The sequence below is a fragment of the Cetorhinus maximus genome, chromosome 15, assembly GCF_964194155.1.
Source record: "Cetorhinus maximus chromosome 15, sCetMax3.hap1.1, whole genome shotgun sequence".
Taxonomy (NCBI): domain Eukaryota; kingdom Metazoa; phylum Chordata; class Chondrichthyes; order Lamniformes; family Cetorhinidae; genus Cetorhinus; species Cetorhinus maximus.
Window position 1 is genome coordinate 88,129,723 of NC_135893.1, and position 25,525 is coordinate 88,155,247.

General features: G+C 43.3%; 1 protein-coding gene across 1 annotated transcript in view; it reads right to left on the bottom strand.

Annotated features, from left to right (window-relative positions):
• The window catches only part of prkar1b (protein kinase, cAMP-dependent, regulatory, type I, beta), a 215,645-nt gene that overhangs the window by 73,446 nt on the left and 116,674 nt on the right, over window positions 1-25,525 (bottom strand). Inside the window, exons 5-6 of the mRNA XM_078558889.1 lie at window positions 23,802-23,863; window positions 3,688-3,734 (exon numbers count right to left, since the gene is read on the bottom strand). Of these exons, the coding sequence (XP_078415015.1) occupies window positions 3,688-3,734; window positions 23,802-23,863 (109 nt within the window). The remainder of the gene's footprint in view (window positions 1-3,687; window positions 3,735-23,801; window positions 23,864-25,525) is intronic.

Sequence of the window (25,525 nt, forward strand, 5' to 3'; positions counted from 1 at the left end):
GAAGAGGTGGAGTTCAAAGAGGTTGGTGATACAATGAGAATTTACATTCAATGAGATGTGCTGGATATAACCAATAGCAGTTTTCGTGTGTGCAGGGCAGAGGCAATGTAAGATCAAAGCAGCTGTAAGCCTACAACTGTCTCCACAGGAACCAAAGTGAAAAGAATCCCATTTTGAATTCGTAAGGTGAAAATGCTTTGCCTGGTGTCTGGTTAAGTCTATGGATTGTTGTTGCCTTTATGGAGATTAGTTTGAGATTAGTTTGGGAATTTGTTAAGTTATGATAGTAGTAATTTGTAGCCATGTGTATATATTAACTTGTGTAAATTAATAAAATGTTTCATCCAGTTTAATGTAAAACCTCTCTAGAACTGGTGGTCAGACTGCTGAATTTAGAGTTGCATCTCAAACATACCACTTAACTGTCATAACCTTTATTTTTGTTTAAAGTTTCCCTCTGACATTTTTAAATAACTCAGCTTTACCAACTGCTGGGTCATAACAAGGACACAGGGAGGCTGCAAAGAAATAGAGACAGGTTAAGTGAATAGGCAACAAGATGGCAGATGGATTATAATTTAGGGAAGTATGAAGTTATTTACTTTGGTTGAAAGAATAGAACAGTTGAATTTTTTTTAAAAGCACAGCAAGAAATTGGGAAGGCAAATGGCATGTTGGTCTTTATTGCAAGGGAATTGGAGTACAGATATAAAGAAGTCATGCTCAAATTTTACAGGGTTTTAGTGGTACCACATCTGGAGTACTGTGTGCAGTTTTGGTCTCCACATTTAAGAAAAGATATACTTGCATTGGAGGCAGTATAGTGATAGTTCACTAAATTGGTCCCTGGGAAGAGGGGGTTGAGTGATGAGAGGCTGTGCAAATTGAGTCTATTTTCTCTGGAGTTTAGAAGAATAAGAGGCGAGTTTGATCGGGCTGATGCTGAGAGATTGTTTCTGCTGCTTGGGGAAATCTAAAACAGTCTTGGGATAAGGGGCTGATCATTTAGAAGTGAGATGAGGGGAAATTACTTCACTCAAAGGGTTGTGAATCTTTGGAATTCTCTGCCCCAGGGGGTTGTACATGCTTCATCATTGAATACACTTAAGACTGGGATAGACAGGTGTTTGGTCTCAAGGAATCAAGGGATATGGGGAATGGTCAGGTGAAGAGTTGAAGCCCAAGATCAGCCATAATTGTATTGAATGGCGGAACAGGCTCGAAGGGTCATATACTCCTGTTCCTATTTCTTGTGTTATTTTTCTGAGGCTACACCTAAGGCACATTTTTGTGGCAGTGAAGAGGAAGTTTTACTCTGAATTTAACTTGTGCTGTAGCTGAGGTAGAGGCTGCTGATAAAATTATCCAAAAAAGTGAAATGTTACATTTAACAAGGCAAATCTACTCCATTGAAATAAACAGAAAATCTTCTTTTAAGCCTCAAAAATAGAGGTGATCTAATTTAAAGTGAATTTTTGAAGAGCTAATCATTTTGAGTATCATCAAATTTGTGGAGTCACCTGACTTTGAAATGCGATTGACTTACATTTCATAGACATTTAAAACAATTGCAGAAATAAATGAGATTTAAACATTTCCCAACAACAAGTTATTTCGTTTATTTATTCAGCACGAATGTCAAATGCGCTATTCAGTGATGCTGTTTTTGTAGTTCATTCCCCAATGAACAGAGGTCAAGATGTAAAATTTTTGATCAAGCAGTACAACGCATACACGGAAGATCAATGAATATCAAATCTGGACCTGGCAACTAAAGATTTACATTATAACTTTCAATTCTTTGCAAGTGAGGACCTTGTAGAGTTGTAATTGTATACATTTTTAACTAAAAGCAATTCCAATTCAGATCCATTCAAGACAAATCTCAAAACTTTTATTCAATTTATATAGCACATTTACAAGCCAGCTCTAATTAAAGATATCCCACCACTTAATCAATGCATTTTAATTCAAAGCAATTAAAAATTCAGCACTTGAATAACTTGGAAACAACTGCATAAGTGCAAGGCAGTCTCCTGGCCTAACTTCTACAAGAGACCAGGGCACCCTCCAGAGAAGTGCATCAACAGCCATTTCTTTTAAGGTTCCGCAAGTCCACTGCTGAAATTACAACAGGAGGCTAAGAGAGTCCCCACAAAATTTCATGGCCAAGGTATTAAACTTGTTTACAGTATAATCAAATCAAGGAAGAATTGGTTACACTGCTGGATTAAATGCAGAAGCCTTGGTGAGTTTTTGCAATGCATCTTATAAATAGTACACAATGCAGCCACGGTGTGCCATGGTGGACAGAATGGATGGGCATGAAAAATGAAAAGGATCATGTGGTCTTAATTGGTAACAAATTGAAGTTATTGCAGTAATGTTCAGTGGAAGTCAGAAAGAACATCAGATGTTGGGACATATCAAAACATCAATACGAGTTGCAATACTGAGGTAATCCTGCCACTTTGTATATCATTAGTGCAATTGCAATTATAATACTGTGTAAAGTTCTGGTCACCACAGTACAAAAATAATATTGCAGCTATTGCAATGATACAGGAGAGAGCAACTAGGATGGCTAGTGGATGGAGGGATTGGATTATGAGAAGCGATAATGTAAATTGGGCGTGTTCTCACTAGAAGAGATGGTTGAAAGGGAATATGATTGCTCTTTTCAAGGTTCAAAAAGGACAAGATAATGTAGAACATGAAAAGTCATTTCACTTAGTCCAGAACAGTAGAAGCAGAGGACACTGCATTTGTTTGAAGGGGGGTAAATTCAAAACAAAATCTGCAAAAGAATTATTTCAGTAAATGAGTGGTCAGTCTATGGAACAGGGTCTCCAGGGAAACAGTAAAAGTGGATAGTACTGATTCATAGAAATTAGAGATTTTCAAAGAAAATATTTTATGATATATAATTTGAGCTATGACAAGTATAGTATGCTTGAGAGGAACTTGGATCTCGAACCTATGGTTCCCAAAGCTCTCCGCCACTGGGGTTTTCCTTTCCTCATGCTTGGGTCTGTTGTAGACTAATTACTGAGACTGATTGTTGTGATTCGTCAACAGCTCCATCATTGTAATATCATGCAATTACCAGGAAGGTAGGTGGTAAATTAGGTGGACAGTGGTCTTTTTTTGTCTAATAATTGCAGAATTATATAAAAATTCTTTACTAAAGTTACTATGTATTAAGTGTACAAAGTACTTGAACATTACACTAACTATTGAAGATTATAGTAATTAGCTGTAGAATAAATAAGATTGACTTACAATTCTATGACTTTATTATAAAGCATACATACAAGAAGACCAGCCCCATCTCATGCTAGCTGACCTCATTTCAAACAATTCAATAAGCAAATAAAGCACCTGGAACAAATGGCCTCAGGGACTATGTGGCTCCAGCAGACACTGATGTGAGCTACAGCAAGTGATTAGATGTTAAATTGTTTCCTTGCACTGAATCATGAGCCCATCAATGGATTATCCTGACCCAACAGGTGCAGCTTGTGTAGTGAAGGTCAGCTCTGCGGTGGTCCATATTGCCTTCAGGCATTCACCAATGGCATAAAGTGCCAATGCATTTATATACATATATATTCATCAACATCTCTTTTCCTTACCTTAAAATACACAATAAAACTAAGAGTATTTAAAAGCATTTTGAACACTTACATCAACTTCACCCTGGTCGATTACATAGAAGTTGTCACCCTCGTCACCTGAGAACAGAGAGCAACACACAACATTTTTACTTCAAAATAAATTTAGATACAAAAGTTTAAATCAACAATTTTCCTCATAACACACTGAACTTTAGGATGTGTTGGTTGTTCTGTCAAAAGGCTACATGTATTAACAAGCTAAAGAATTTCTTGACAGGCATTAAAGATATCTTAAGACTTCTTCTTTATCTGAAGCAAAAATTCTCTTTTCTCAAGTTTCAGAGAAGTTATTTTCTTGACATGAAAACCAAAGAGTCTGAAAAGGCTTAGCAAACCCCTACTCAAGTTCAGTCTCTGCGAGCTTTCAAAGGCAGAACTCTATAGTTGTCAGATTTATTAAGACTTTAGATGTCCAGTTTAATCCACCCTCCACTTAGCCTCATCTTTAATAGTCAATCTTCAAGTGTCATTACTTTGTTTAGTGGCTAAGTCACAAGGCCACTTTTCCTTTTCAGTTATCCTCAGACCAAAAGCTCATGACATCTATTTAACCTTACATCCCAAAGTTTTAAATGAGTCTAGGTTTCCATCATTTAACATCCAAGACTTTGGGCTATTTTTGTTAGCAGAAAATTTGGCTCGTGTATACAAAAGAAAACATTATGGGCAGGATTTTGCCCTTGGTGTGAGGGACCGGCGGACGCGGGCGGTTGGGAAGCTGACCGCTGACTCTGATCGACAGCGCACCGTGATTTCAAGCTGGCGGGCCATAAGGCCCGCCTAGCGTGGAATACAAGCGGCAGTGCTAAGCACTGCCTGTGCGGGTGGGGGGAGGAGGGCGAGCAGGCCTAGCGCAAACTTCAGGCATGTATGCGAGAGAGCGCTGAATAATCTCTGAGGCACGGAGCTGCCTCAGGAAGATGAAGAGATATTTTTTAAAATAATAAAGAGCAGAAAAATGTAATAAAACATGTCCCCTCATGCGACAGAGTCACATGAGCAGTGACATGTTTTTAATTTTAAAAAAGTTTTTATTTTATTTGTATTTGCTTTTGGAAACCTCATCCCACCCGTAGATGAGGTTTCCAAAAAATGCAAAGGCCGCTTAGCCTTTTCGCCTGCCCGCCAACTGTTAGGTCGAACGGGCAGTGAAAAATTAACGTCAATTGATAACTTAATGGCCTTAATAGGTCTTTTAATTATCAGAAGGCACGCTGCTGGATCCGGCAAGTTTGCCAACCAAACTATTGTGCGACTGCGCATTGATGTCAGCACGCTCAGCTGACGTCATTGCGCGTCATTTCATGTTCAGTTGGGTTGGACATGCTCCCAGTCGCCGTGCTAAAAATTCTGGCCTATGATCTATCAATTTGCTTAAATTAGTGGAAATAAATACACTTCCTTATTATCTTACTTTGCCAACCTCTTTGTGGAAGCAATTTATGTTGAAAGTGGTAGAATGTTGAAATTACATTTTACTTTTTCATCAATGTTGTTCTAGTTTACAACCTGTTAAAACACGAAGTGCTACACTGTTGTGCCAGCAAAAGTGTTTATGAATTGTACACAAAATCTCTCACAGGGGCAACAAATTGTGGTATTTGTTTGGTAGCCTTTGTAGGTCACTCATGTCTGTTACAATATGATTCACAAAGCAGTGTAATCTCATGTGCACACAAAAATTCGGAAGATCAGACAGAGGAGTGAGCTTTTCACAATGAGCTGTCAAGTTCAAAACATTGGAAAAGTATACTGATGGCTGTTGGATGAATAGAAATGTCCTTTTCCTTCTGGGTGGTAGAGTACGTGGGGGTGCTGAAAAAGCCTTGGCGAATTACTGTAGTGCATTTGCACAATTGTAATGATATACATTGTAGCCATGCTGCAGTGACAGAGGGAATGAACATTTAAGGAAGTGGATAGGGCACCAATCAAGCAGGTTGTTTTTGTCCTGGATTGCATCGAGCTTCTCAAGTGTTATTGGAGCTCCACTCATCCAGACAAGTGGCAAGTATTCCATCACATCTCTGACTTGTACCTTGTAGATGGCGAATGGAATTTGGGAAGTCAAGAGGTGAGTTGCTCGCTGCAGAATACCCAACCTCTGACCTGCTCTTATAGCCGCAGTATTTATGTGGCTGATCCAGTTAAGTTTCTGGTCAATGGTGACGCCAGGATACTGAAAGTGGGGGATTCAACAACGATAATGCCATTGAACATCAAGGGAAGGCGGTTAGACTCTCTCTTGTTGGAAAGATGGTCACTGCCTGGCACACTTGCATGGCATTAATGTTACCACTTACTAACCCAAGCCTGAATGCTGTCCAGGTCTTGTTGCATGCAGGCACAGATTGCTTCTGAGGAGTTGCAAATGCAACTAATACTGTGCAATCATCAGCAAACATCCCTCTTTTGACCCTTGGAGGGAATGTCACTGCTGAAGATGACTGGGCCTTGGACACTGTCTTGAGGAATTACTGCAGTGGTGTTCTGGGGCTGAGATGATTGATTAGCCACCAACCACCACAACCACCTTCCTCTGTGCTAGTTATACCAGCCAATGGAAACTCTTCCACCTTATTACCATTGATTTCAATTTTATTAGGGTTCTTTGATGCCACGCTTGGTCAAATACTGCCTTGATATCAAGGGCAGTCACTTTCGCCTCACCTCTGAAATTCAGTTCATTTGTCTGTTATGATCCCAGCTGATGCTGCCACTGGACAAGCCTGATCCCAGGGTGGAACCCAGCTTGATTGATCATAACTTTTTTAATTGTTTGTTTAGATATGTGGAGAGTAGCTACCGAACAGTCACAGAAGTTAGTCGATGAACTTATAACAAAAGAATAAAACATGTATTAAACAAGATGAACTATGTTGCAATACTGTTTCACCCACAACTATATATTTACAGTTATATACAGATTTGTAAAGATGACACAAGTTACAAAAGCTGTCTTATACTTTCTGAAACAAAAACAAAGTGTTGGAAAAATTCAGCAGGTCAATTAGCATCTGTGGAGAGAAAAAAAAGAATTAACGTTTCGAGTCCGTATGACTTCTTCACAGCTAAAGAGGAGTAAAATGTGATGAAATTTATACTGTTTGGGGTGGGGGGTGTGTGTGGGTGGAGCGGGTGAAGCTGGATAGAAGGCCAGCGATAGGTGGAGGCAAAGGAGAGATTGCCAGAGATGTCATGGACAAAGGGAGTGTTAATGATAGTGGTGCTGGCTAAAGGAGGTGCTGTAGGTGGCATTAAGGCCAGAAAGCAGAATGTGATAATAGCAGGACAAGGGTAAGCACTTTGGAAAGAACAACATGAACAAGTGACAGATGGCCCTTGTGGTGGGGGAAAAAAGATTGAAAATAGGATAAAAGGTGGGGATAAAACAATGAATGAAACTAAATAAAAATAAGTGGATAAAAATGAAAAAATAGAAATGAAAAAATGAAGATGAATATTTAAAAAGGGGGTGAGGATGGAAGAGAGTTCATGGTCTGAAGTTGTTGAACTCAATGTTAAGTCTGGAAGGCTATAAAGTGCCTAGTCGGAAGATGAGGTGCTGTTCCTCCAGTTTGCGTTGGGCATCACTGGAACATTGCAGCAGGCCAAGGACAGACATGTGGGCATGAGAGCAGGATGAGGTGTTGAAATGGCAAGCGACAGGAAGGTCTGGCTCATGCTTGCGGACAGGCCGAAGGTGTTCCACAAAGCGGTCACCCAGTCTGTGTTTGGTGTCTCCAATGTGGATGAGACCACATTGGGAGCAGTGAATGCAGTAGACCAAATTGAAGGAGGTGCAAGTGAAGCACTGCTTCACCTGAAAGGAGTGTTTGTCTTATACTTTAATGTTTACAGTAAGTTTGCAGTCCATGTAAACCAATTGGCACCCTGTGGTCAGGCACACCACACTCTGAAACTAAGTGACAGATGCCACCCCAGACAGATGCTATGGAACTCTCCTCAACTCCACCCCCCCCAAACGCTTGTTATACCGTGAGCCAACCAGTCTCACTGAACTCCATCCTTTACACAAGGATTTCCAATCTCCAAGAACTCACCTTGGAATCTTCTCCCAAACTGACACTTTCTCTCAGACGCCTTCCGTAAGGGTTCACCTCTAGGGTTTCAAACATTCCTCCTGATGTTCCTCTCCTCTGGGTCACCACATGCATTCAAGCTTCCTTCCACACACTCTCTCGCACCGACTCAGCTATTAACAGTACACCACTGCTTCACATGCCCGTAGCAAAGAGTTACAGGCCTTCAGCCGTCTCTTTGGAACTTCTGGCTTCTCAAGTCTTTATCTCTTTAACCTTGAAGTTTGGACCCTTTCTCTGCCCTTCACTTAAAAGGACCTTTTCCAAATTCCCGTCTTTCCTTTGACTAGAAGGTCTGCTTGAGACTTTCTCCTGTTCCATACCCTCTGGATTTTGGGGTATTTTCTTAGGCCTGAGACTGGCTATCTGCCCCTTTACTCCAGTCTGTCCTGGCAGCTACTTTCAAAACCAACTGAACTCAAACAGCTTTCAAATCAAACTGTTATTTCTAGTTTCTTGTGTGTGTCTGTGGGAGGGACTTGCCTCTCTGGGCCCCTGTTTCTGGGCAATAGCCCAGTTTCTCTGCTCTTGTTTGTTTAACTTAGCTGCAACAGTCATAAAACCCCCATTAGAAATGCAAGCACCTTTTAAACTAAAACTTAATTTGACCTTTCTTAATATACAAATACCGAAATACAAATCAAACTTAAACTTTGAAGCTAAAACTCATTCCTAACACCTACAAATACAAATATAACTAACTTAAACTATCTCTATTTTCTAACATGTCCAAGGCTATAATGCAGTCTGGAGCTCATTGGCCCTGATAGAATTCAAACTGAGCATTGGTGAGCAGGTTCTTGTTAAATAAGTATCTTTTGATTGCACTATCAACAACCCATGATTATTGAAGGCAGGCTGATGGCACAGTAATTGTCTGGATTGTATTTACCCTGCTTTGTGTGGACCTGGGTAATTTTCTACTTTGTCAGGTAGATGCCAGCCTTGTAACTGTATTTAAATGGCTTGGTTAGAGGCTCGACTGATTCTGGACTTTCAGCACTACAATAAGGATGAATCGAATTGGCTGAAGACTGGCTTCTGTAATGGTGGCAGCCTCAGCAGAATGCCAAGATGGATCATTCACTCAGTACCACTGGCTGAAAATAGTTGCAAATGTTTCAGCCTTGCCTTTTTCCCCTCACCTGCAGGGCTGCACCAGCATTGAGGGTGGGAATGTTTATGCAGCCTGCTCCTCCTGTTTGCTGTTTAACTGCCCACTATCATTCATGACGATGACAGAATTACAGAGCTTTGATCTGATCTGTTGGTTGTAGGATTGCTTAGCTCTGTCTATAGCATGCTGCTTCTACTGTTTAGCATGCATGTAGTCCTGTGTTGTGCTTTCAACAGCTTGGCCCCTCAATTTTAGGTACTGCTTCTTGGGCATGCTCCTCTACAGCCAGGCCATGAGGTTATAGATTGTGGTGGAATGTAGTTCTGTTGCTGTTGATGGCCCACAGTGCCTCTTAGATGCCCAATTTTGAGATCATTGGTCAGTTCTGAATCTATTTAAATTAGTATAGTGGTAGTTCCACAAAACACAATGGAGGGTGCCCTCAGTATGAAGGTGGGGCTTGATCACTCCTACTAATACCATCATGTATATCTGTGAAAGGTAGGTTGGTGAGGATGAGGTCAAGTTGGTTTTTCCCTCATATTGGTTCTCACTACCTGCAGCTAACTTCTGGGCTAGGATTTTACCATCGGTGTGCGGGCGTGCACCTGACACGCCGTAACGTAAAACGATGCGCGATGACGTTGGACGTCGCTGCGCACCGTTGCGATATTTCGCTGGGTGGGCACGCAATGGAAATGGAGGCACGCCCGCCATTAATTAACAGGCCAGTTAAGGCCCTTGAGGCACCAACTGTCTGTGATTTTACATAGCCAGTGCAATTTTCAGGGCATCGCATGGGTGCAATGGGCAGGCGGGTAGGCCACATTTTCAAAAACCTCATCCATGGGCAGGATAAGAGGGGTGAGTGGGCTTACTAATGCGAGTTGTTTGTACTTTAGCTTATAAGTTGCTGCTGCTTGCTTGTGTTTGCAAGACAACTTCATTTCGCTTCAGAGCTGCTTTGACAGAAATAAGAGGCTTCAGTTCAGGACTCCAGAGGAGTCATACCACTTGGGGCCTTCCAGGTATCAGACAGCCTTTCCTTATCCTGGGAATGGGGATTGTGGTCTCCGCTGGAGGCACGTCCTCTGAAAAGGAAGAGGCGGCCAGCAGGGGGAGGAGGCCAGGTGTCCCTTTTTGGCCGCCAGGGGAGTGACCTGTGGGAGGAGAGGCGCAGGCACAAGGCGCGCAGGGCCAACAGGAAATGCAAGGCAGAAGGGTCTGCAGAAAATGCCACTATCCTGCTGCCAGAGGTGCAATGCTGAAGGAGGCTACTCCTCTCAAGGGAGACAGTGACCTCCACCTGTCAGATGATCAGCCCTAAGATCAGCTCCGACTGTGTGGGTGGACACCCTATGCCAGTGGCTCTGAAGGTCACAGTGGCTCTCAACTTCTATGCCTCCGGCTCTTTCCAGGGGTCAGTGGGTGATCTTTGTGGAGTCTCTCAATCAGCTGTCCACACTTGTCAAGCTGGTGACAGATGCTCTGTTCAGGCGTGCATTGACTTTCATTCACTACTGTATGGATGAGGCCAGCCAGGCAGAGCGAGCCAGAGGCTCTGCAGCGATTGCTAGGTTCCCCCGCATCCAGGGTAAAACCGACTGCATATGTGGCCATCAAGGTACCAGCGGGTGAGCCCGGTGCCTTCGTCAACTGGAAGAGGCTCCACTTCCTGAACGTGCAGATAGTGTGTGACCATAGGATGGAGATTCTGCAAGTCTGTGTAAGATACCCAGGTAGCTCCCATGACACTTGCACCCTGAGACACTCCCAGGTGCTGTGGCTCTTCAGTGCTCCAGCCTGGCTGGATGGATAGCTGCTGGGTGACGAGGGCTATCCCCTCAAAAGGTGTCTCACGATGCCTCTCCGCCATCCAAGTACAGAGGCCGAGCAGCAGTACAATAGGAGCCATGCCTCCAAGGGTGGTGGTAGAGAGAGCCTTAGGTCTTCTCAAGATGCGCTTCCGATGCCTGGGCCATTCAGGAGGCGCATTGCAATACCCCCCAGCTCCTGTGTCATTGATAGCGGTTGCACGCTGCGCTCTCCACAATCTGGCGCCGGAAATGGGGGGACACAATGGAGGAAGATGATGTTGACGCAGCCGCTCTGGCAATAGATGATGAGTCCAGTAGTGAGTACGAGCACGTTCAGGAGAACGCTGAGGGGATAGGCACTGACCTGGGCAACCTCCACGGAGGCAGGGACACCCGAGAGGCTTTGATCCAATGCTCCTTCAGCTAGCCTACCAAATAAGAATCACCACCACATGCCAGGGCTGCAAGCTCCATACTCGATACCTGACAGGAACATTTGCTTGGTGAACAACATGCAACACGTGCCATTTCAATAAAGTTCAATGAGAAACAAATCATTCATAAAATCATGGGTTACCCTGCCCCTGCAGAACTAATGAAGCACCTGGAGGCTTGTTGAACAGAAACACATTTAATGCTGTGGTGCCTGGCATACATAATACAAATTAAATTGAAAGGTGTTATCCATCTCACCAAATAATATTTAACGTAAAACCAGGGGAAAAAATATCACCAGTAATAAGCCCATGTTATGCTTAAGGTGCTTTAAGTTTTCACTTGCGGGTGCTACGTCTAGGTGCACCCCCACCTTGATGGCACCGGCATTGGAGACAGCCTGCTCACTCTGTTGGCCTTGATGACCTTGGCGGTCGTCCTCTGGCCCATGGAGCCTGTGCTGGTTCCGCCCGGGAGGGAGTGGCCAGTGCCACGGCTGGCATCTCCCCAGTTGCTGCAGCCTCATCAGATGCCACGGTCACCAGCAGAGAGGAGGAGCTGCTGCTGTCATCTGGAGCACCCCGAAAGGAGCCCACAGATGACGGGCGGCTCGTGCGCTGTCAGGTCGCTTTGGACCTCCCTGCTCACCACTGATGGATGGGCACTTAGCTGGGATACTGGGTGCCCAATCCAACTCCCACACTGACGGTGACCACCTGAGGTCATTGCCGGTGCGAGGGCTTGCAGGTCCGATCACACCCCCAGGAACCCCTGATTCAGCTCCTGGAGAAGCATCTCCATGAGAGTTGCCACTTTCTCTCCATGGAGGGGGCAGTGCGCTCAGCCATGAAGGTCACTGCATTGGTCATGCTCCGCAAGGACTCCTCCGCAATGGAGACCATGGCATGCATTCCCTCATGTATCTCCACCAGATCCTCCCGCACACCCTGCTGGATTTCCAGCATCTGCTGCCTCAGGGACGACTCCAGAGACACATCATCAGCCACTGACTGAGCATATTCCTGGTCCCCAGCAGTCCTCCGGCTGGGGGCGCCCTGGGCACTCTGTCTCCACCTGCACCTCAAGCGAGTGTGAAGTGCCCTCACCGCTGTGCACCAAGATCTAATACCCACTGAGGTGCTGGTATCTGCGCTGGTGCCTGCTTGGTTGAGAGGGTGTGACGCAGGTGCGTTTCCACGGTTGCTGTCCTCTGGGGTCAGCGGTCGGCCTTCAGGCTCCTCACCCTAATGGGCTGCTGATGAGCCTGAAAAGAAGAACAAGGACATGAACTAGCTGAAGTCATTACACTGTTTCTGTGCATGCCTGGCACGTGGACAAGGGTGCCCTCGTCTTTCCATTATCAATGGGGATTCCATGTTCGAGGCTCACATCAATATAGAGGCAACAGTGGAATGGTTGCTCTCACAGACGTTCTGACCTCAGTGCACTGCACTCTTATCTCCCTGTGGCACCCCAACCGCACCGCGGCCGGTTGACCTAGGCGCATGGCACCTCTCCGGCTCCAGGGCCGCCTGCTCATATCTACTTAGGATTAGAAGGCAGAGCGGTCGTCCGCCAGTCCGCAACCCCTCTGCATTGTTATGGGATTTCTTCTCCTGAAAAGACAGAGGAGCATTGATTAGTCCACCCTGTACCTGCATTGCCATTGCAGCCTGGCTAACCCCACCTGAGGTATACCTCGCAGGGCTCAGCCGATTTGTGACCCTGGAGCCGCAAGACACTTATTCCAAGCAGCCAGGGCTCACCCCCTTCTGTCCCTGGGCACAAGGATCTCTCTACGTGCTGCCACCTCCTTCAGGAGGGCAGCAAGACACTCATCGTAAAAACACAGGGCCGCCTGCCTTATTCAGCACTTAGGAGCTCCACGACGAGGTGCATCTGCTTCACTGGCAGCTTTCACATGGCTGCCACGGCCACTTTTGATTCGGCCACCGGGTCGCCATTGGACCTGGCGGGCACTGAGCTGCCACCCCTTCTCCCTGTTGCTGCTGTCGCATCTTACTGGGCAGGCCTTAATTGGCTCACCCCATAAAATGGTGGTGTGGAGCCAATCGCAGGCGGCGGTCGGCTTCCCACCCGCCCCCACCCACTCCCATCGAGCCCACACGCCAACCGTAAACTTCTGGCCCTGGTATTTGTCAGGACTTGGCCAGCTCGTTCAAGGCACTTTTGGTGATGGACATTGAAAATTTCCACCCAGATTCCATTCAGCGCCTTTTCCAAGTGGTGTTCAACATGGAGTACAGATTATCAGCTTGGAGAGGGAGGTTCCAATGTTTGACCTAATACCATAAGACTTCAGAAGGTCCGGAGTCAAAGTTGAGGACCGCTGAGGCCACTCCCACCTTTTTACCACTGTGCTGCCACTTCTGGTGGGTCTGTCTGCCCTGTTGGTGGGAGAAGACATACTCAAGGATGGTGATGGAAGAGTCTGGGACGTTTGCCGTAAGGTATGATTCTGAGTGTTTGACTATGTTAGGCTGTTGCTTGACAAGTCTATTTGACAGCACTCCCAATTTTGGCACAAGTATACAGTGAAGAGGACTTTGCAGGGTCGACTCAGCTGGCTGTGCCTTTGTCATGTTTGAACAAAATGCTTTTAATGACAATCCAGCAGTTCCATAGTCACCATTGACAATACTAGCTTTTTAATCCAGATTTGTTTAATTAGCAATTTAAATTCCCCAAACTCAGAATCACAGAATTTTAACAGCACAGGAGGAGGCCATTCAGCCTGACATGTCTGCGCCGACTCTCCAAATGAACATTATGACCTAGTGCCATTGCCTTTCCTTTTCCCCATACCTCTGCACATTGTTTCTATTCAAATAATCATCTAATGCCCTCTTGAATGCCTCAATTGAACCTGCCTCCACCACACTTCCAGGCACTGCATTCCAGACCCGAGCCACTCACTGTGTGAAAAAGTTTTTTCTCACGTCACATTTGCTTCTTTTGCAAATCACTTCAAATCTGTGCCCTCTTGTTCTTGATCCTTTTACTAGCGGGAACAGCTTCTCCCTATCTACTCTGTCCAGCCCCCTCATGATTTTAAACATCTCTATCAAATCTCCTCTTAGCCGCCTTCTCTCCAAAGAGAACAGTCCCAACCTCTCCAATCTATCTTCATAACTGAAGTTTCTCATCCCTGGAACCGTTCTTGTAAACCTTTTCTGCACTCTTTCCAATGTGCTCACATCCTTCCTATATGTGGCACCCAGAACTGTACACAACACTACAGTTGAGGTCTAACAAGTGTCTTATTTAAATTCAGCATAACCTCCTTGCTCTTGCACTCTATGCCCCTATTAATAAAGCCCAGGATACTATATGCTTTATTAACTGCTCTCTCTTATTCCAAGCAGCCTGTCCTGCCTGTTTCAATGATCTATGCACATATACACCCAGGTCTTTCTGCTCCTGCACCCCCTTCATAATTTCACCCCTTATTTTATATTGTCTGTCCATGTTCTTCCTACCAAAATGCATCACCTCACACTTCTCTACATTGAACTTCATCTGCCACCTATCTGCCCACTCCACCAACTTGTCTATGTCCTTTTGAAGTTCCACACCGTTCTCCTCACAGTTCACAACACTCCCAAGCTTCATATAATCTGCAAACTTTGAAATTGTCCCCTGCACACCAAGATCTAGATCATTTATATCAGGAAAAGCAAGGGTCCCAATACTGACCCCTGGGGAACTCCATGAAAAACCTTCCTCCAGCCCGAAAAATTTCTGTTGAACATTATTCTCTGCTTCCTATTTTTCAGCCAATTTTGTATCCACGTTGCTACTGTCCCTTTTATTCCATGAGCATGTCATAGTGTGCTTTGAACTCATATTTCCAAAACATTAATCCAGACCTCTGGATTACTAGTCCAGTAACATACCCACTATGTTACCCCGCCAGCTTTCATTTATTAACCCACAAGCACCAATTAATTTTGTTCAAATTAATGTCTTCAAGTTTCCCCACCGCCAATGTCAGGGTGACTGGCCTGTAGTTATTGAGTTTATCCTTCTCCTCTTTTTGAACAGAAGTGTAACATTTGCAATCCTTTATTTTTCTGACATCATTCAGATGTCTAAGGAAGATTGAAGGCTGTGGTCAGAGCTTCCGCAATTTCCATCTCACTTCCCTTAGCAATCTAGGATGCATCCCACTGTTGACTTTTCTACTTTGAGCCTTGCCAATCTTTTTTGTACTGTACCTCCTTTTTTATCCTATCCAATTTCCCTACTTCCTCCTCCTTTACTGTGACATCTGCAGTTTCCTCTTTAGTGACAACAGATGCAAAGTATTTATTTAGCCCCTCAGCTGCACCCTCTGCCTTCATAAGACCATCTCCTTTGTGGTCCTTAATTGGCCCTACCCTTCTTTTGATTGCCTATTTACAATTTATATGTTTATAAACAGATTTTTAAGTTCCCTTTTATGTTCCCTGCTAATTTAATCTCATACTGTCTTTGCTCCTTTTATTTCCTTTGTTCCTTTTATGTTTTTATATTCAGCTTGTTTCTAACAAATTATGAACTCAACATCTATCATAAGCCTCCTTTTTCTCTTTCATTTTAATTTCTATACCTTTACCCAAGCCGTGAGTTCTAGCTTTGGATGCCCTTCCTTGCCCTGTCAAGAGAATGTGTTTAATATGACCCAAATTATCTCCTCTTCGAATGCCTCTCAAGCAGGCTGTAAGTGATGATGGTAGGATACTAATTTCCTATATCTTGGGATTTATCTATTTTATAGTTTTTTAAAGCTTTTTGAACTTTTGCCTTTCAAGCCAAAGTAAGTTTCCTGAAAGGATTAGAGATTTTAAATATGAAAACAAAAGTAAAAGGAAGCATTTACATGATGCCTTTCATAACTATGGGACTTTATAGCCAGTGAAGCACTTTTGAAGTGTAGTCACTATAGTAATGTAGAAAACGTGTCAGTGAATTGACACACAGCAAGGTTCCACAAACAGCAATGTGATAATGACCAGGTAATATGTCTTTTGATGTTCATTAGCCAAGACACTGGGAATAACTCCACTGCTCATCCTCAAAATAGTGCAATGGGATCTCAGTTTAACTCTCATCTGGAAGGCAGCCCTCTTGACAGTTTACCACTGAAGTGTCAGCTTTGATTTTTGTGCTCAAGTGCTGGATTGGGAGCTCGCAACCTTCAAACTCAGAGGCAAGAGTGCCACTACTGAGCCATGGCTGATACATGGACTCAAAATGGAAGAGATTATCTTATCTGACAATCTTTCAATTCCACACATCCATAGTGCCTCTTGCCCATTCCACCACAAATCTGAAGTGAGTGTTGTTGCTGAGAGGTCAAGACCAGCCAAAGTCATAGGAGTAACCATGGAGAGAAGTATCTGTTGTGAATTTCCCCTGGAATGCTTAACCACTGAGGTAGAGAGCTAGGAAAGGATGAAAAGGGTTGCTGTTGTACCTACACTGTCACGGTCTGGAAAATGCATATTGGTGAGGCCAGCTTTGATGATAACTACCATCAAATCTTCTGCCAGCATTCCCAATCTTCTTTTGTATAAAAGGTGACCACTTCTGGGAGGTACTAGAAGGCTGAATACACCAGGTGAATCATGCCCCAGCATAAGTCTAAATCCTCAGAGGGTAAAAGAAGTAAAAGCAAATAATAAATCTGGAGGTGGGTCCACATTGGTTATATGTTGTATCAGTGTTTATCAGATCATAAGTAGATGTACTAGATGTACAAGACTGCCAACCCTTTTACACTGAATTCCCACTCATCCCTCAGATATATGCCACAACACTTCTCGTTAGGCTGACTTTAAATTTATGATCAAACTTGCCTTAAACAATAGCATACTAAGGAGAATATTCTCTTTGGAAGACAAGTCAAAACTACAGCATGTAGTAATTGGTCCCTGTGGTGATCTTATAAAGTCTAGAGCAACTTATTGATGTACGTTCATTACTAAATGGAGTTAAGCTTTTTATTTGATGGTTATTTAAACTATAGTAATCTTCCACAGTCTCACCAGCAAATGCCTTTCAGGATCAGAATCAACCAACTGGAAATGGATTCTACTGTCAGGGATAAATTAACACATTTACACATCTTTGTGTAGCAGAGCAACACACTTCTTAAAGCCACAGTTATTATCCTGTATTACACCAGTTGTCCAGCATACATATCCATTTCTGGTATCAGTGCAGCGCCCTCTTGCACCAAATGTGCAGTGTAAAAGCGGCAACCACAGACTGTTGCAGCACTAGCAAAATTACCTGGAAGAGGTGGTCTTGCATGTTAAGGAGTGCCAGTTACAGTGTATTAAATCAGTTGCAGAGAAGTTCCATTGGGAAATATAAGCTTTCAAAGTTAAAAGCAAACCATTAACATTTTAATGTCACCGAGTCACCTATTTTCAATTATTAAAATCACACTTAGAATATTTGAGTCTCTGCCTTTCTCAACTTCATGTTGCAAGCAGGCAATGAAAAAGCCTGGCTTCCAGTACACACGAATGAAAACAATGCAGACAATATATTTCCTCCTATTGCCACATAAGAGACATTAATGTGCTGTTATACAATGAGCGATTTGGATTTACATTAGCCTTTTGAATCTGCTGGTGGATAATTGAAAGATGGTGGCCCATCTTAACAAATCAAAAAGAAGTCAAATCCAGTCACCTATAGTACTAAACTGAAAGAAGTAATTCCAAATTTTCTTCACAGCATGTTCTCACTACCTCCATATGCTGATTTTTTTTGGAGATGAAAAAATTGTTGCCAATAGTTCATATAGTTTAATGATATATGACATTTGATTGGATAAGATGTTATTGTGGTTCGTTGTCAATAAAATATTTCAATTGCAATCACTAACTAAACGAAATTACTTATACGTAGAATTAAATGAAATATATACAACATTTTAGTATGTATTGATATATAAAAAAGCGAGGAAAAGGTGTACATATTTTGCCTTTTTCTTAAGGCTTTCTCTTAATGTACAAAGGATCTACTGGAGAACAAAATAATACTGCTTTAGAATATCAATGAGAAACCCATAAATAGATACGAAAATGTAAAGTGGCTTGAAAGCTTATTAGCTGCAATACTACTTTAATAGGGAAATAGGCTACAACGGCACATCAGGTGGATGCCTGATGATTGCTGAGCTCTTAGATTTTTTTATTCTTTCATGGGATGTGGGCATCATTAGCAATGCCAGTATTTGTTGTCCATCCCTTGCCCTTGAACTGAGTGGCTTGCTAGGCCATTTCAGAGGGTAGTTAAGGGTCAACCACATTGCTGTGGATCTGAAGTCACATGTAGGTAAAGATGGCAGATTTCCTTCCCTAACGGACATTAGTGAACCAGATGGGCTTTTATGGTGATCAATGATAGTTTCATGGTCAACATTACTGAGGCGAGATTTCAAGTCCTGATTTTTTAATTAACTACATTTAAATTCCACCAGCTGCTGTGGTGGAATTTGAACCAGTGTTCCCAGAACATTAACCTGGGCCTCTGGATTACTAGTCCAATGGCATTACCATTACACCGATGTCTTCCATTGGATTTAGGACAGAAGTAGCTCCCAGTAGCAGCATCCATGACTGAGCAGTCCTCTTTAGGGTCCCACCTGGTCACTCGTTTAAGGAAGGGGCTAGGAAAGGTGCCTCAAACATAAGCTGTCCCCAAACTGTCCTCAGTGGGGAAACTGCACTCAGTGGGATCACCATCCTTGCGGTTGAAAACACACACCAGTAAAAAAAGAAATGCATGAGTTTCTGTACCTGAAATACGTGCACCATTATGGACAATCAAAACAGTGAATGCCCTGAAAGGAGAACTGCCATAGTTTCTCGGAAGATTGTGAGATATAACTTCAGTGTTGCTGCTCTCAGTGAAACTGGCTCCCTGCAGAAAGCCAGCTTAAAGAGGTACACTTTCTTCTGGAAGGAGAAACCAGAAGAAGATTGCCATATTCTTGGAGTTGGGTTCACCAATTAAAAATAGAATCGCCGGTATGCCTACAGAACTTCCAGTTGACATTGTCAAATAACTCATGACCCTAAGTCTTCAGTTTAGTGGCAACCAATGTGCCAAAATTATCAGTGCTTATGCTCCCACACTCTATTCTACTGACGAAACCAAACAGCACTTTTGTGCAGGTCTGGATTCTGTACTGGCAGTCTTCCCAAAACAAGACACATTGATTTTATGGGAGATTATAATGCCAGAGTTGGACACAACTGCACCATTTGGAAGGGCACCATTGGGAAAATAGGAGTGGGGAAATCAAATTGCAACAGTCTCCTCTTCCTCACCAAGTGCGCGAACATGGGGCTCACCATCACAAATACATTTTTTCGTCAGATAGTTACAAGACAATGTGGAAACATCCCACTGGCATTTCCCAGACTATGTCATTGTCTGTACCCGAGGATAGGAAGGATGTGCACAGCACCCGTGCCACATGGGGTACAAACAGACAGACCACAGTCCCACCATGAGCATACGCCTGGCACCCAAACAGTGAAGATCTTCATAGAAATCCAGAAGAAGATTTAACATCCCCATTCTCCAGGATATAAAAGCAAAAGAACAATTCCAGGTGCAACTTTTTTTCCATCTTGCCCTCTTGTTCAAGATCAAACCTATGATCCAAGAGACATACGCCCAGGTTATCAGATTTGAACCTCACAGGTGTCAAGGAACTATCATATTTTTCCTAATATTATTGTAGGATACTTTAAAGCAGGCTTGTGTATGTATGTGTGTGTGTGCGTGTGTGTGTGTATATGTGTGGCTAATTTAATTATACTGGAGACGATTAGACTGCAAGGTTTAAATGATCAAAGAAGTGAGGTGTAAAACAGGTATTTGAAATGGCGATGAGTGAAGCTAGGTTGAGGTCAGCAAATATGGTGTGAAAGAAATTTGCACTTTTAGATAAGTGGAGAAATGTTTGCTCTTCAAAGAGACATGGGAAATGTTTACAATGGTTATTACGTTAATTTTTCCCAGAAGAGCTAGCCATACCATAATGAGAACGTGAAAGATTTTTATATTCTGCGAAAAGTAACTTCTAAAGACAAGTGGGAAACAATGGGATTAACAAATCAAAAAGAATAAAATACATTTAAAGAAAGATGGAATGTTGTGTGAGGGGTGGCCATGCGAGATTTTGAAAGGTGACTGCGTGAAACAGACTTGGAGAAAAGTCTCTAGCCACCCTGAATAAGTTTTGCTGTTCCAGTAACGAGAGTTGTGTTAAAAGCCTTTGGAAGTCCATTGTCCAGCGGGAGCTTGTAATAAAATTGCTGGGTGACTTCATAAATTTAGAATCTATTTGGTCTGTTGCCTTAAAGGGGGTGTATAGTGGGAATCTGGTTAAGTAGAAATTTAACTGTTGTAACTGTACTCTTGTCTGTGTAAGTTTTTTCTTCTTTTGTTAATAAATGTTTTAATTTGATCTATAAAATTTCTAAAGGTGGTAGACTCATTACTTCTGACTTCAGTGCACAAGCCTTCTCGTAATAAATACAAATTGCAAGATCATTGTGATAGCGTGGTCAAGTTTCCCTTGTGGATTTGGTCAGCTGGGCAAATACTACCTGCCATATCATAACACAGGCACCAAGACTGGTTCGACGAAAATGAAGAAATATGCAAACTTCTCGATCAGAAACACCAAGCCTTCATCATATGTCAAAATCACCCTACATCACAGCAGAAACAGGGAGGCGATGGCGTAGTGGTATTGTGGCTGGACTAGTAATCCAGAGACCCAGGGTAATGCTCTGGGGACCTGGGTCCGAATCCCACCATGGCAGATGGTGGAATTTGAATTCAATAAAAATCTGGAATTAAAAGTCTAATGATGACCATGAAACTATTGTCGATTGTTGTAAAAACCCAAGTGGATCACTAATGTCCTTTAGGGAAGGAAATCTGCTGTCCTTACCTGCTCTGGCCAACATGTGACTCCAGATCCACAGCAATGTGGTTGACTCTTAAATGTCATCTGAAGAAGGGCAATTAGGATGGCACATTCGGTCTCTGGGAGATGTCTTCACTGACAGTAGAAGGTGATTCATCAGGATTTGTGTGACAATCTTCCCCACAGTGCACAGATGAGCAAAAAATGCTGGCCTAGCCAACAATGCCCACATCCCATGAATTAATTAAAAAAAACACAAATCCCGAAGCTCAGAGAATGATACGTGTCATCAAGAATATGTGGTGGATAGAGAAGGCCAATGAAATCCAATATTATGCAGACCAGCATGACATGCGTAGCTCCATCCAGGCCATTAAAACCATCTGTGGACCAAACACACCCCAACTCTGAGCTAAAGATAGCAATGTACTTCTCAAAGACGATGCAACCATCCTAGGCCGCTGGAAGGAGCATTACCAGAACCTTCTCAAACGGGAGTCAAAAGCATCGGACAAAACCATCAAAACAATCCCTGAACAGCTTGAGAGATCCAATTTTGCTATGCTGCCAACAGTTGTTGAGATACAAAAGGCTATCCAACAGATGAAGAACAACGTGGTATGTGGTCTGTACAATACTCCTGCAGAGATCTATAGAGCTGGTGGTCATAAACTCTTGCTCAATCTCTCAGACCTTTTTACAAAAATCAGGGAAGAAGAGGTACTACCTCCTGACTTTTGCCATCATTGTTTAATTCTTCAAGAAATGTGATAAATCATTTTTTGGCAACTACAGAGGCATAACCCTTATGTGCACTGTGGGGAAGATTGTCTCACCAATCCTGATGAACCGCCTTCTACTGTCAGTGAAGACACCTTCCAGAGGCCCAATGTGATTTTCAGCCATCCTGGGTGTAACATCTTTGTCACTCAACAAATCCAAAAGCGTTTGGAACAACATAAAATGCTCTACATGGGCTTTATTGATCTCTCAAAGGCCTTTGACTCCACCAATTGCGAAGCCCTTTGGAAAGTCCTTCAGAGACTTGGATGTCCAGCAAAATTTGTTACTCCTGCATGACAGCAACTGTTCTTTGTAAAGGATTGGAGACCAAGCCCTTTCGTATCTGGATGAGCGTCAAGCAAGACTGTGTGATTGCACCAACTCTCTTCACTATTTACCTGGTAATGGAATTCATCTGTGACCAACTTCCACAAGGGGTCATTTTTGAGCTTCAACTCAAGGAAAAGCTTTTCAACCTCAGCAGGCTGAGAGCCGAGACTAAGGCAGCCATCCAACATATCCAAAACATGCATCAACATGCCTACGATTACACATCTGGGCCCACACTGCAAGTGACATTCAGGCTACACTTAACCTCTTCGACTCCGCATACAAGGGTTAGCCTCTCACTGAACATCAGCCAAAATCCCCTACCAGCCCTGCCCTGCCCTGGACCAGCACCTACACCTCCAGCTATTGTAATTTAAGGGGAGACTCTTAGAAGTCGTTGAACATTTCCTGTATCTCGGCATCTACCTTTCTCAAAAGGTCACCATCAAAGTGGAGATCCAGCACAGGATCAGCCTTCCAAAAATTGCGCAGCTGGGTTTTCAAAAATCGAGACCTCCATAAAAGTTCAAAGGTTTTAGTCTACAATGCTGTTGTTGTCACCACCCTGCCAAATGGCAATGAGATTTGAGTCAGCTGCCAAAGGTGCCTCTGGTGCTGAAGAATTTCTACAGTGGTGTTTCCTCAGGATAATTAAAATCAAGTAGGAAGACAGCCGAATATTTTCACTAAAGCCAATGCCTCTTGCATATCAATCATGATCATGACACTGCATCTGTATGCCAAATAACTAGCTTCCAAACCAGACCCCCTTTTCACAACTTAAGGACGGCACCCAATCTCAAAGAGGACAGAAAACGTTTTCTGGACACATTGGCCTCATTGAAATGGGAACACATTGACATTGTTGCATGGAGGGAACTTGCCACAAACCGTACCATGTGGCAGTGCGTCATCCAACAGGCTGTAACACAGTCAGAAAATGAATGCATAAGCTCTGTTGCAGAGAAGCGATGAAAGCAGAAGGAAAGAGAGCTGTGGCTTGACAAGCCCCCTTCCTCAGGCCAGCTTTTGTCCTCTCTGGCAAGGAACCTGTGGCTCCAGGGTTGGCCTGCTGAGTTACCTGAGGGCAGACAAATCATGGAGAATGACAGACGCCATCCTCCTTTTGAGGGACTGACAACAACGATGAGCTACGCCACAAACAGACAATGAGCTAATTATGAGAAATAGCCACAATTTGTTTTTTGTGGTTTTGACTGAAGTTAGCCAAGACCCTGCTCTTCTTCGAATTTTTTAGGTCCACCTGAAAATTCAGACGTGGTCTTGGTTTATTATCTCATCCAACAATGCAGCACTTTCTCAGACTCTGAAGTAGAGCTTGGCCCATGACCTACTGACACGTAGACAGGAGCGCTACCACTGTCCTAAGGTTATCACTACCTGGATTAACATGAACCAAGGCTAGATACATGAAATACTGGAAAGGTTGTCTGCACCCAACAGAAATCGCTACCTTGAGGAGGAAAGGAAATGGTAAAAAATAAAGATTGTCCCAGAAAAATTATGTTTAAAAATCAAATCACCCTCCTTTAAAGTCTCACAGAGCATTACCTTGCTGAATGACAGTTTCTCCTGCAATGTGGGTTACTGGAAACATGGCATCAAAGATGTCGCTGCAAAGGAATGAAAAGACAGAAGAAAATTTGAGCATCAGCTTGGAAATTTAACAGCACAAAATTTAGATTTCCTTAGGAAACTAAGACTGATTATTGAAATAATCCTTTAAATTTCTAAATAACATGTTTCATTGGAGAGTATCAAATTTTCACCCTCCAAAAGCTCTGCTGATAGAAATATTTTATTATACAAGTAGCAAATAAAACATAAATAAATAGAAATAAAGCATCTCTACTGTTTTTATAAGAGCAAAATACTGTAGATGCTGGAAATCTGAAATAAAAACCAAAAATGCTGGAAATACTCCCTTCCAAACCCACTACCTCTACCACCTAGAAGGATAAGGGCAGCAGATGCATGGGAATACCGCCACCTTCAAGTTCCCCTCCAAGCCACACACCAACCTGGCTTGGAACTATACCACCATTCCCATGCTCAGGGTCCAGCTGTGGGGGGGGGGGGGGGGGGGGGCAGATGCTGGGAAACACCGGGGGCCCGAGCTCATTGCTCAAAATGGAGTTTCTTGTTGTCCCCCAGCCTCAGCAGCCACAGACAGAGTTGCAGACCTGAAAGGCTGACTTTAAGAAAAACGGAACCATCATCTTGAGAGATCAGATTTTAAAAAAGCAGGTCTGTTAAGTCAATTTCACTAGTTGCTACGCTGCTGCTTTGGACCTTCAGGCAGCTTCATGGTTCTGATTGCTTTTGAAAAGCCTGCCAGAAAACCACAAAGCTGCCCAAAGGTCAATAGCAGCACAGCAACAGAGAATGTTCTTGCTTGAAAAATGGTAAGTGAAACCTCTATTTCAGAGCCAATTGGATGCTGGGGGGTGCAGAGGAGGGGGATGGCAGTGATAACCTGGGGGGTTTTGGACGGGTTGGGGGTAATTTGGAGGTTTTGGAGGGGTGCGGGTGGGGAGAGGGTGAGGGGTGCTTGAGGGGTGGGGACGGAAGTTGGAGGGGTGGGGCAGAGATTCGGGGTGTTGGGGAGGTGGGGTAACATGGGGAGAGATTGGGGGGGGGGGGTAGGGTGTCACTTTTTTTGCTGTTGGAGTTTCTTATTTATTAACTATGTTTTTCCATTTTAGGCTGTAAATTTACACAATGTACAACGCAATTTATATGATAGTTTCTGAGGAGGGGGTGGGGGGGGAACAATCCAGTTCTTGAGTTATGGGTGTACTGAATTTATGTACCTTGCACATTATTCTCTGAAAAATGCAGATCAACTATTCAGTCTACATTTTTCCCAAGCTGCTGGTAGATATCTGATTGACAAATGTTAGGGATAGTGTCATTAGCTTAAAAGGAACAGATGCCATTTAAAGGTATATTGTGGGTTAGCACCAGAGAAGTCAGAATTGTATGGCTATATTAGCTACAGAGTTGAATTGTTTTGTAAATGTAATGATTTCTTTGCAGCCACTTTAACTTTTTTTTTCAAAAATCTGTTGATTGTTCTGTGATTAATTATCCTTACAGAATCAGCATTGGGCATCCAATTTCCAACTGGGCACCATTGTTACAGTCACTCTGCCTACTGCATGCAGGTGTAATGAAAGAAAGACAAAATCTACATTTATACCTTTCATGATGTCTCAAATCACTTTACAGCCAATTAAATGCTTTTGAGTTGTAGTCACTAGTATAATGTAAGC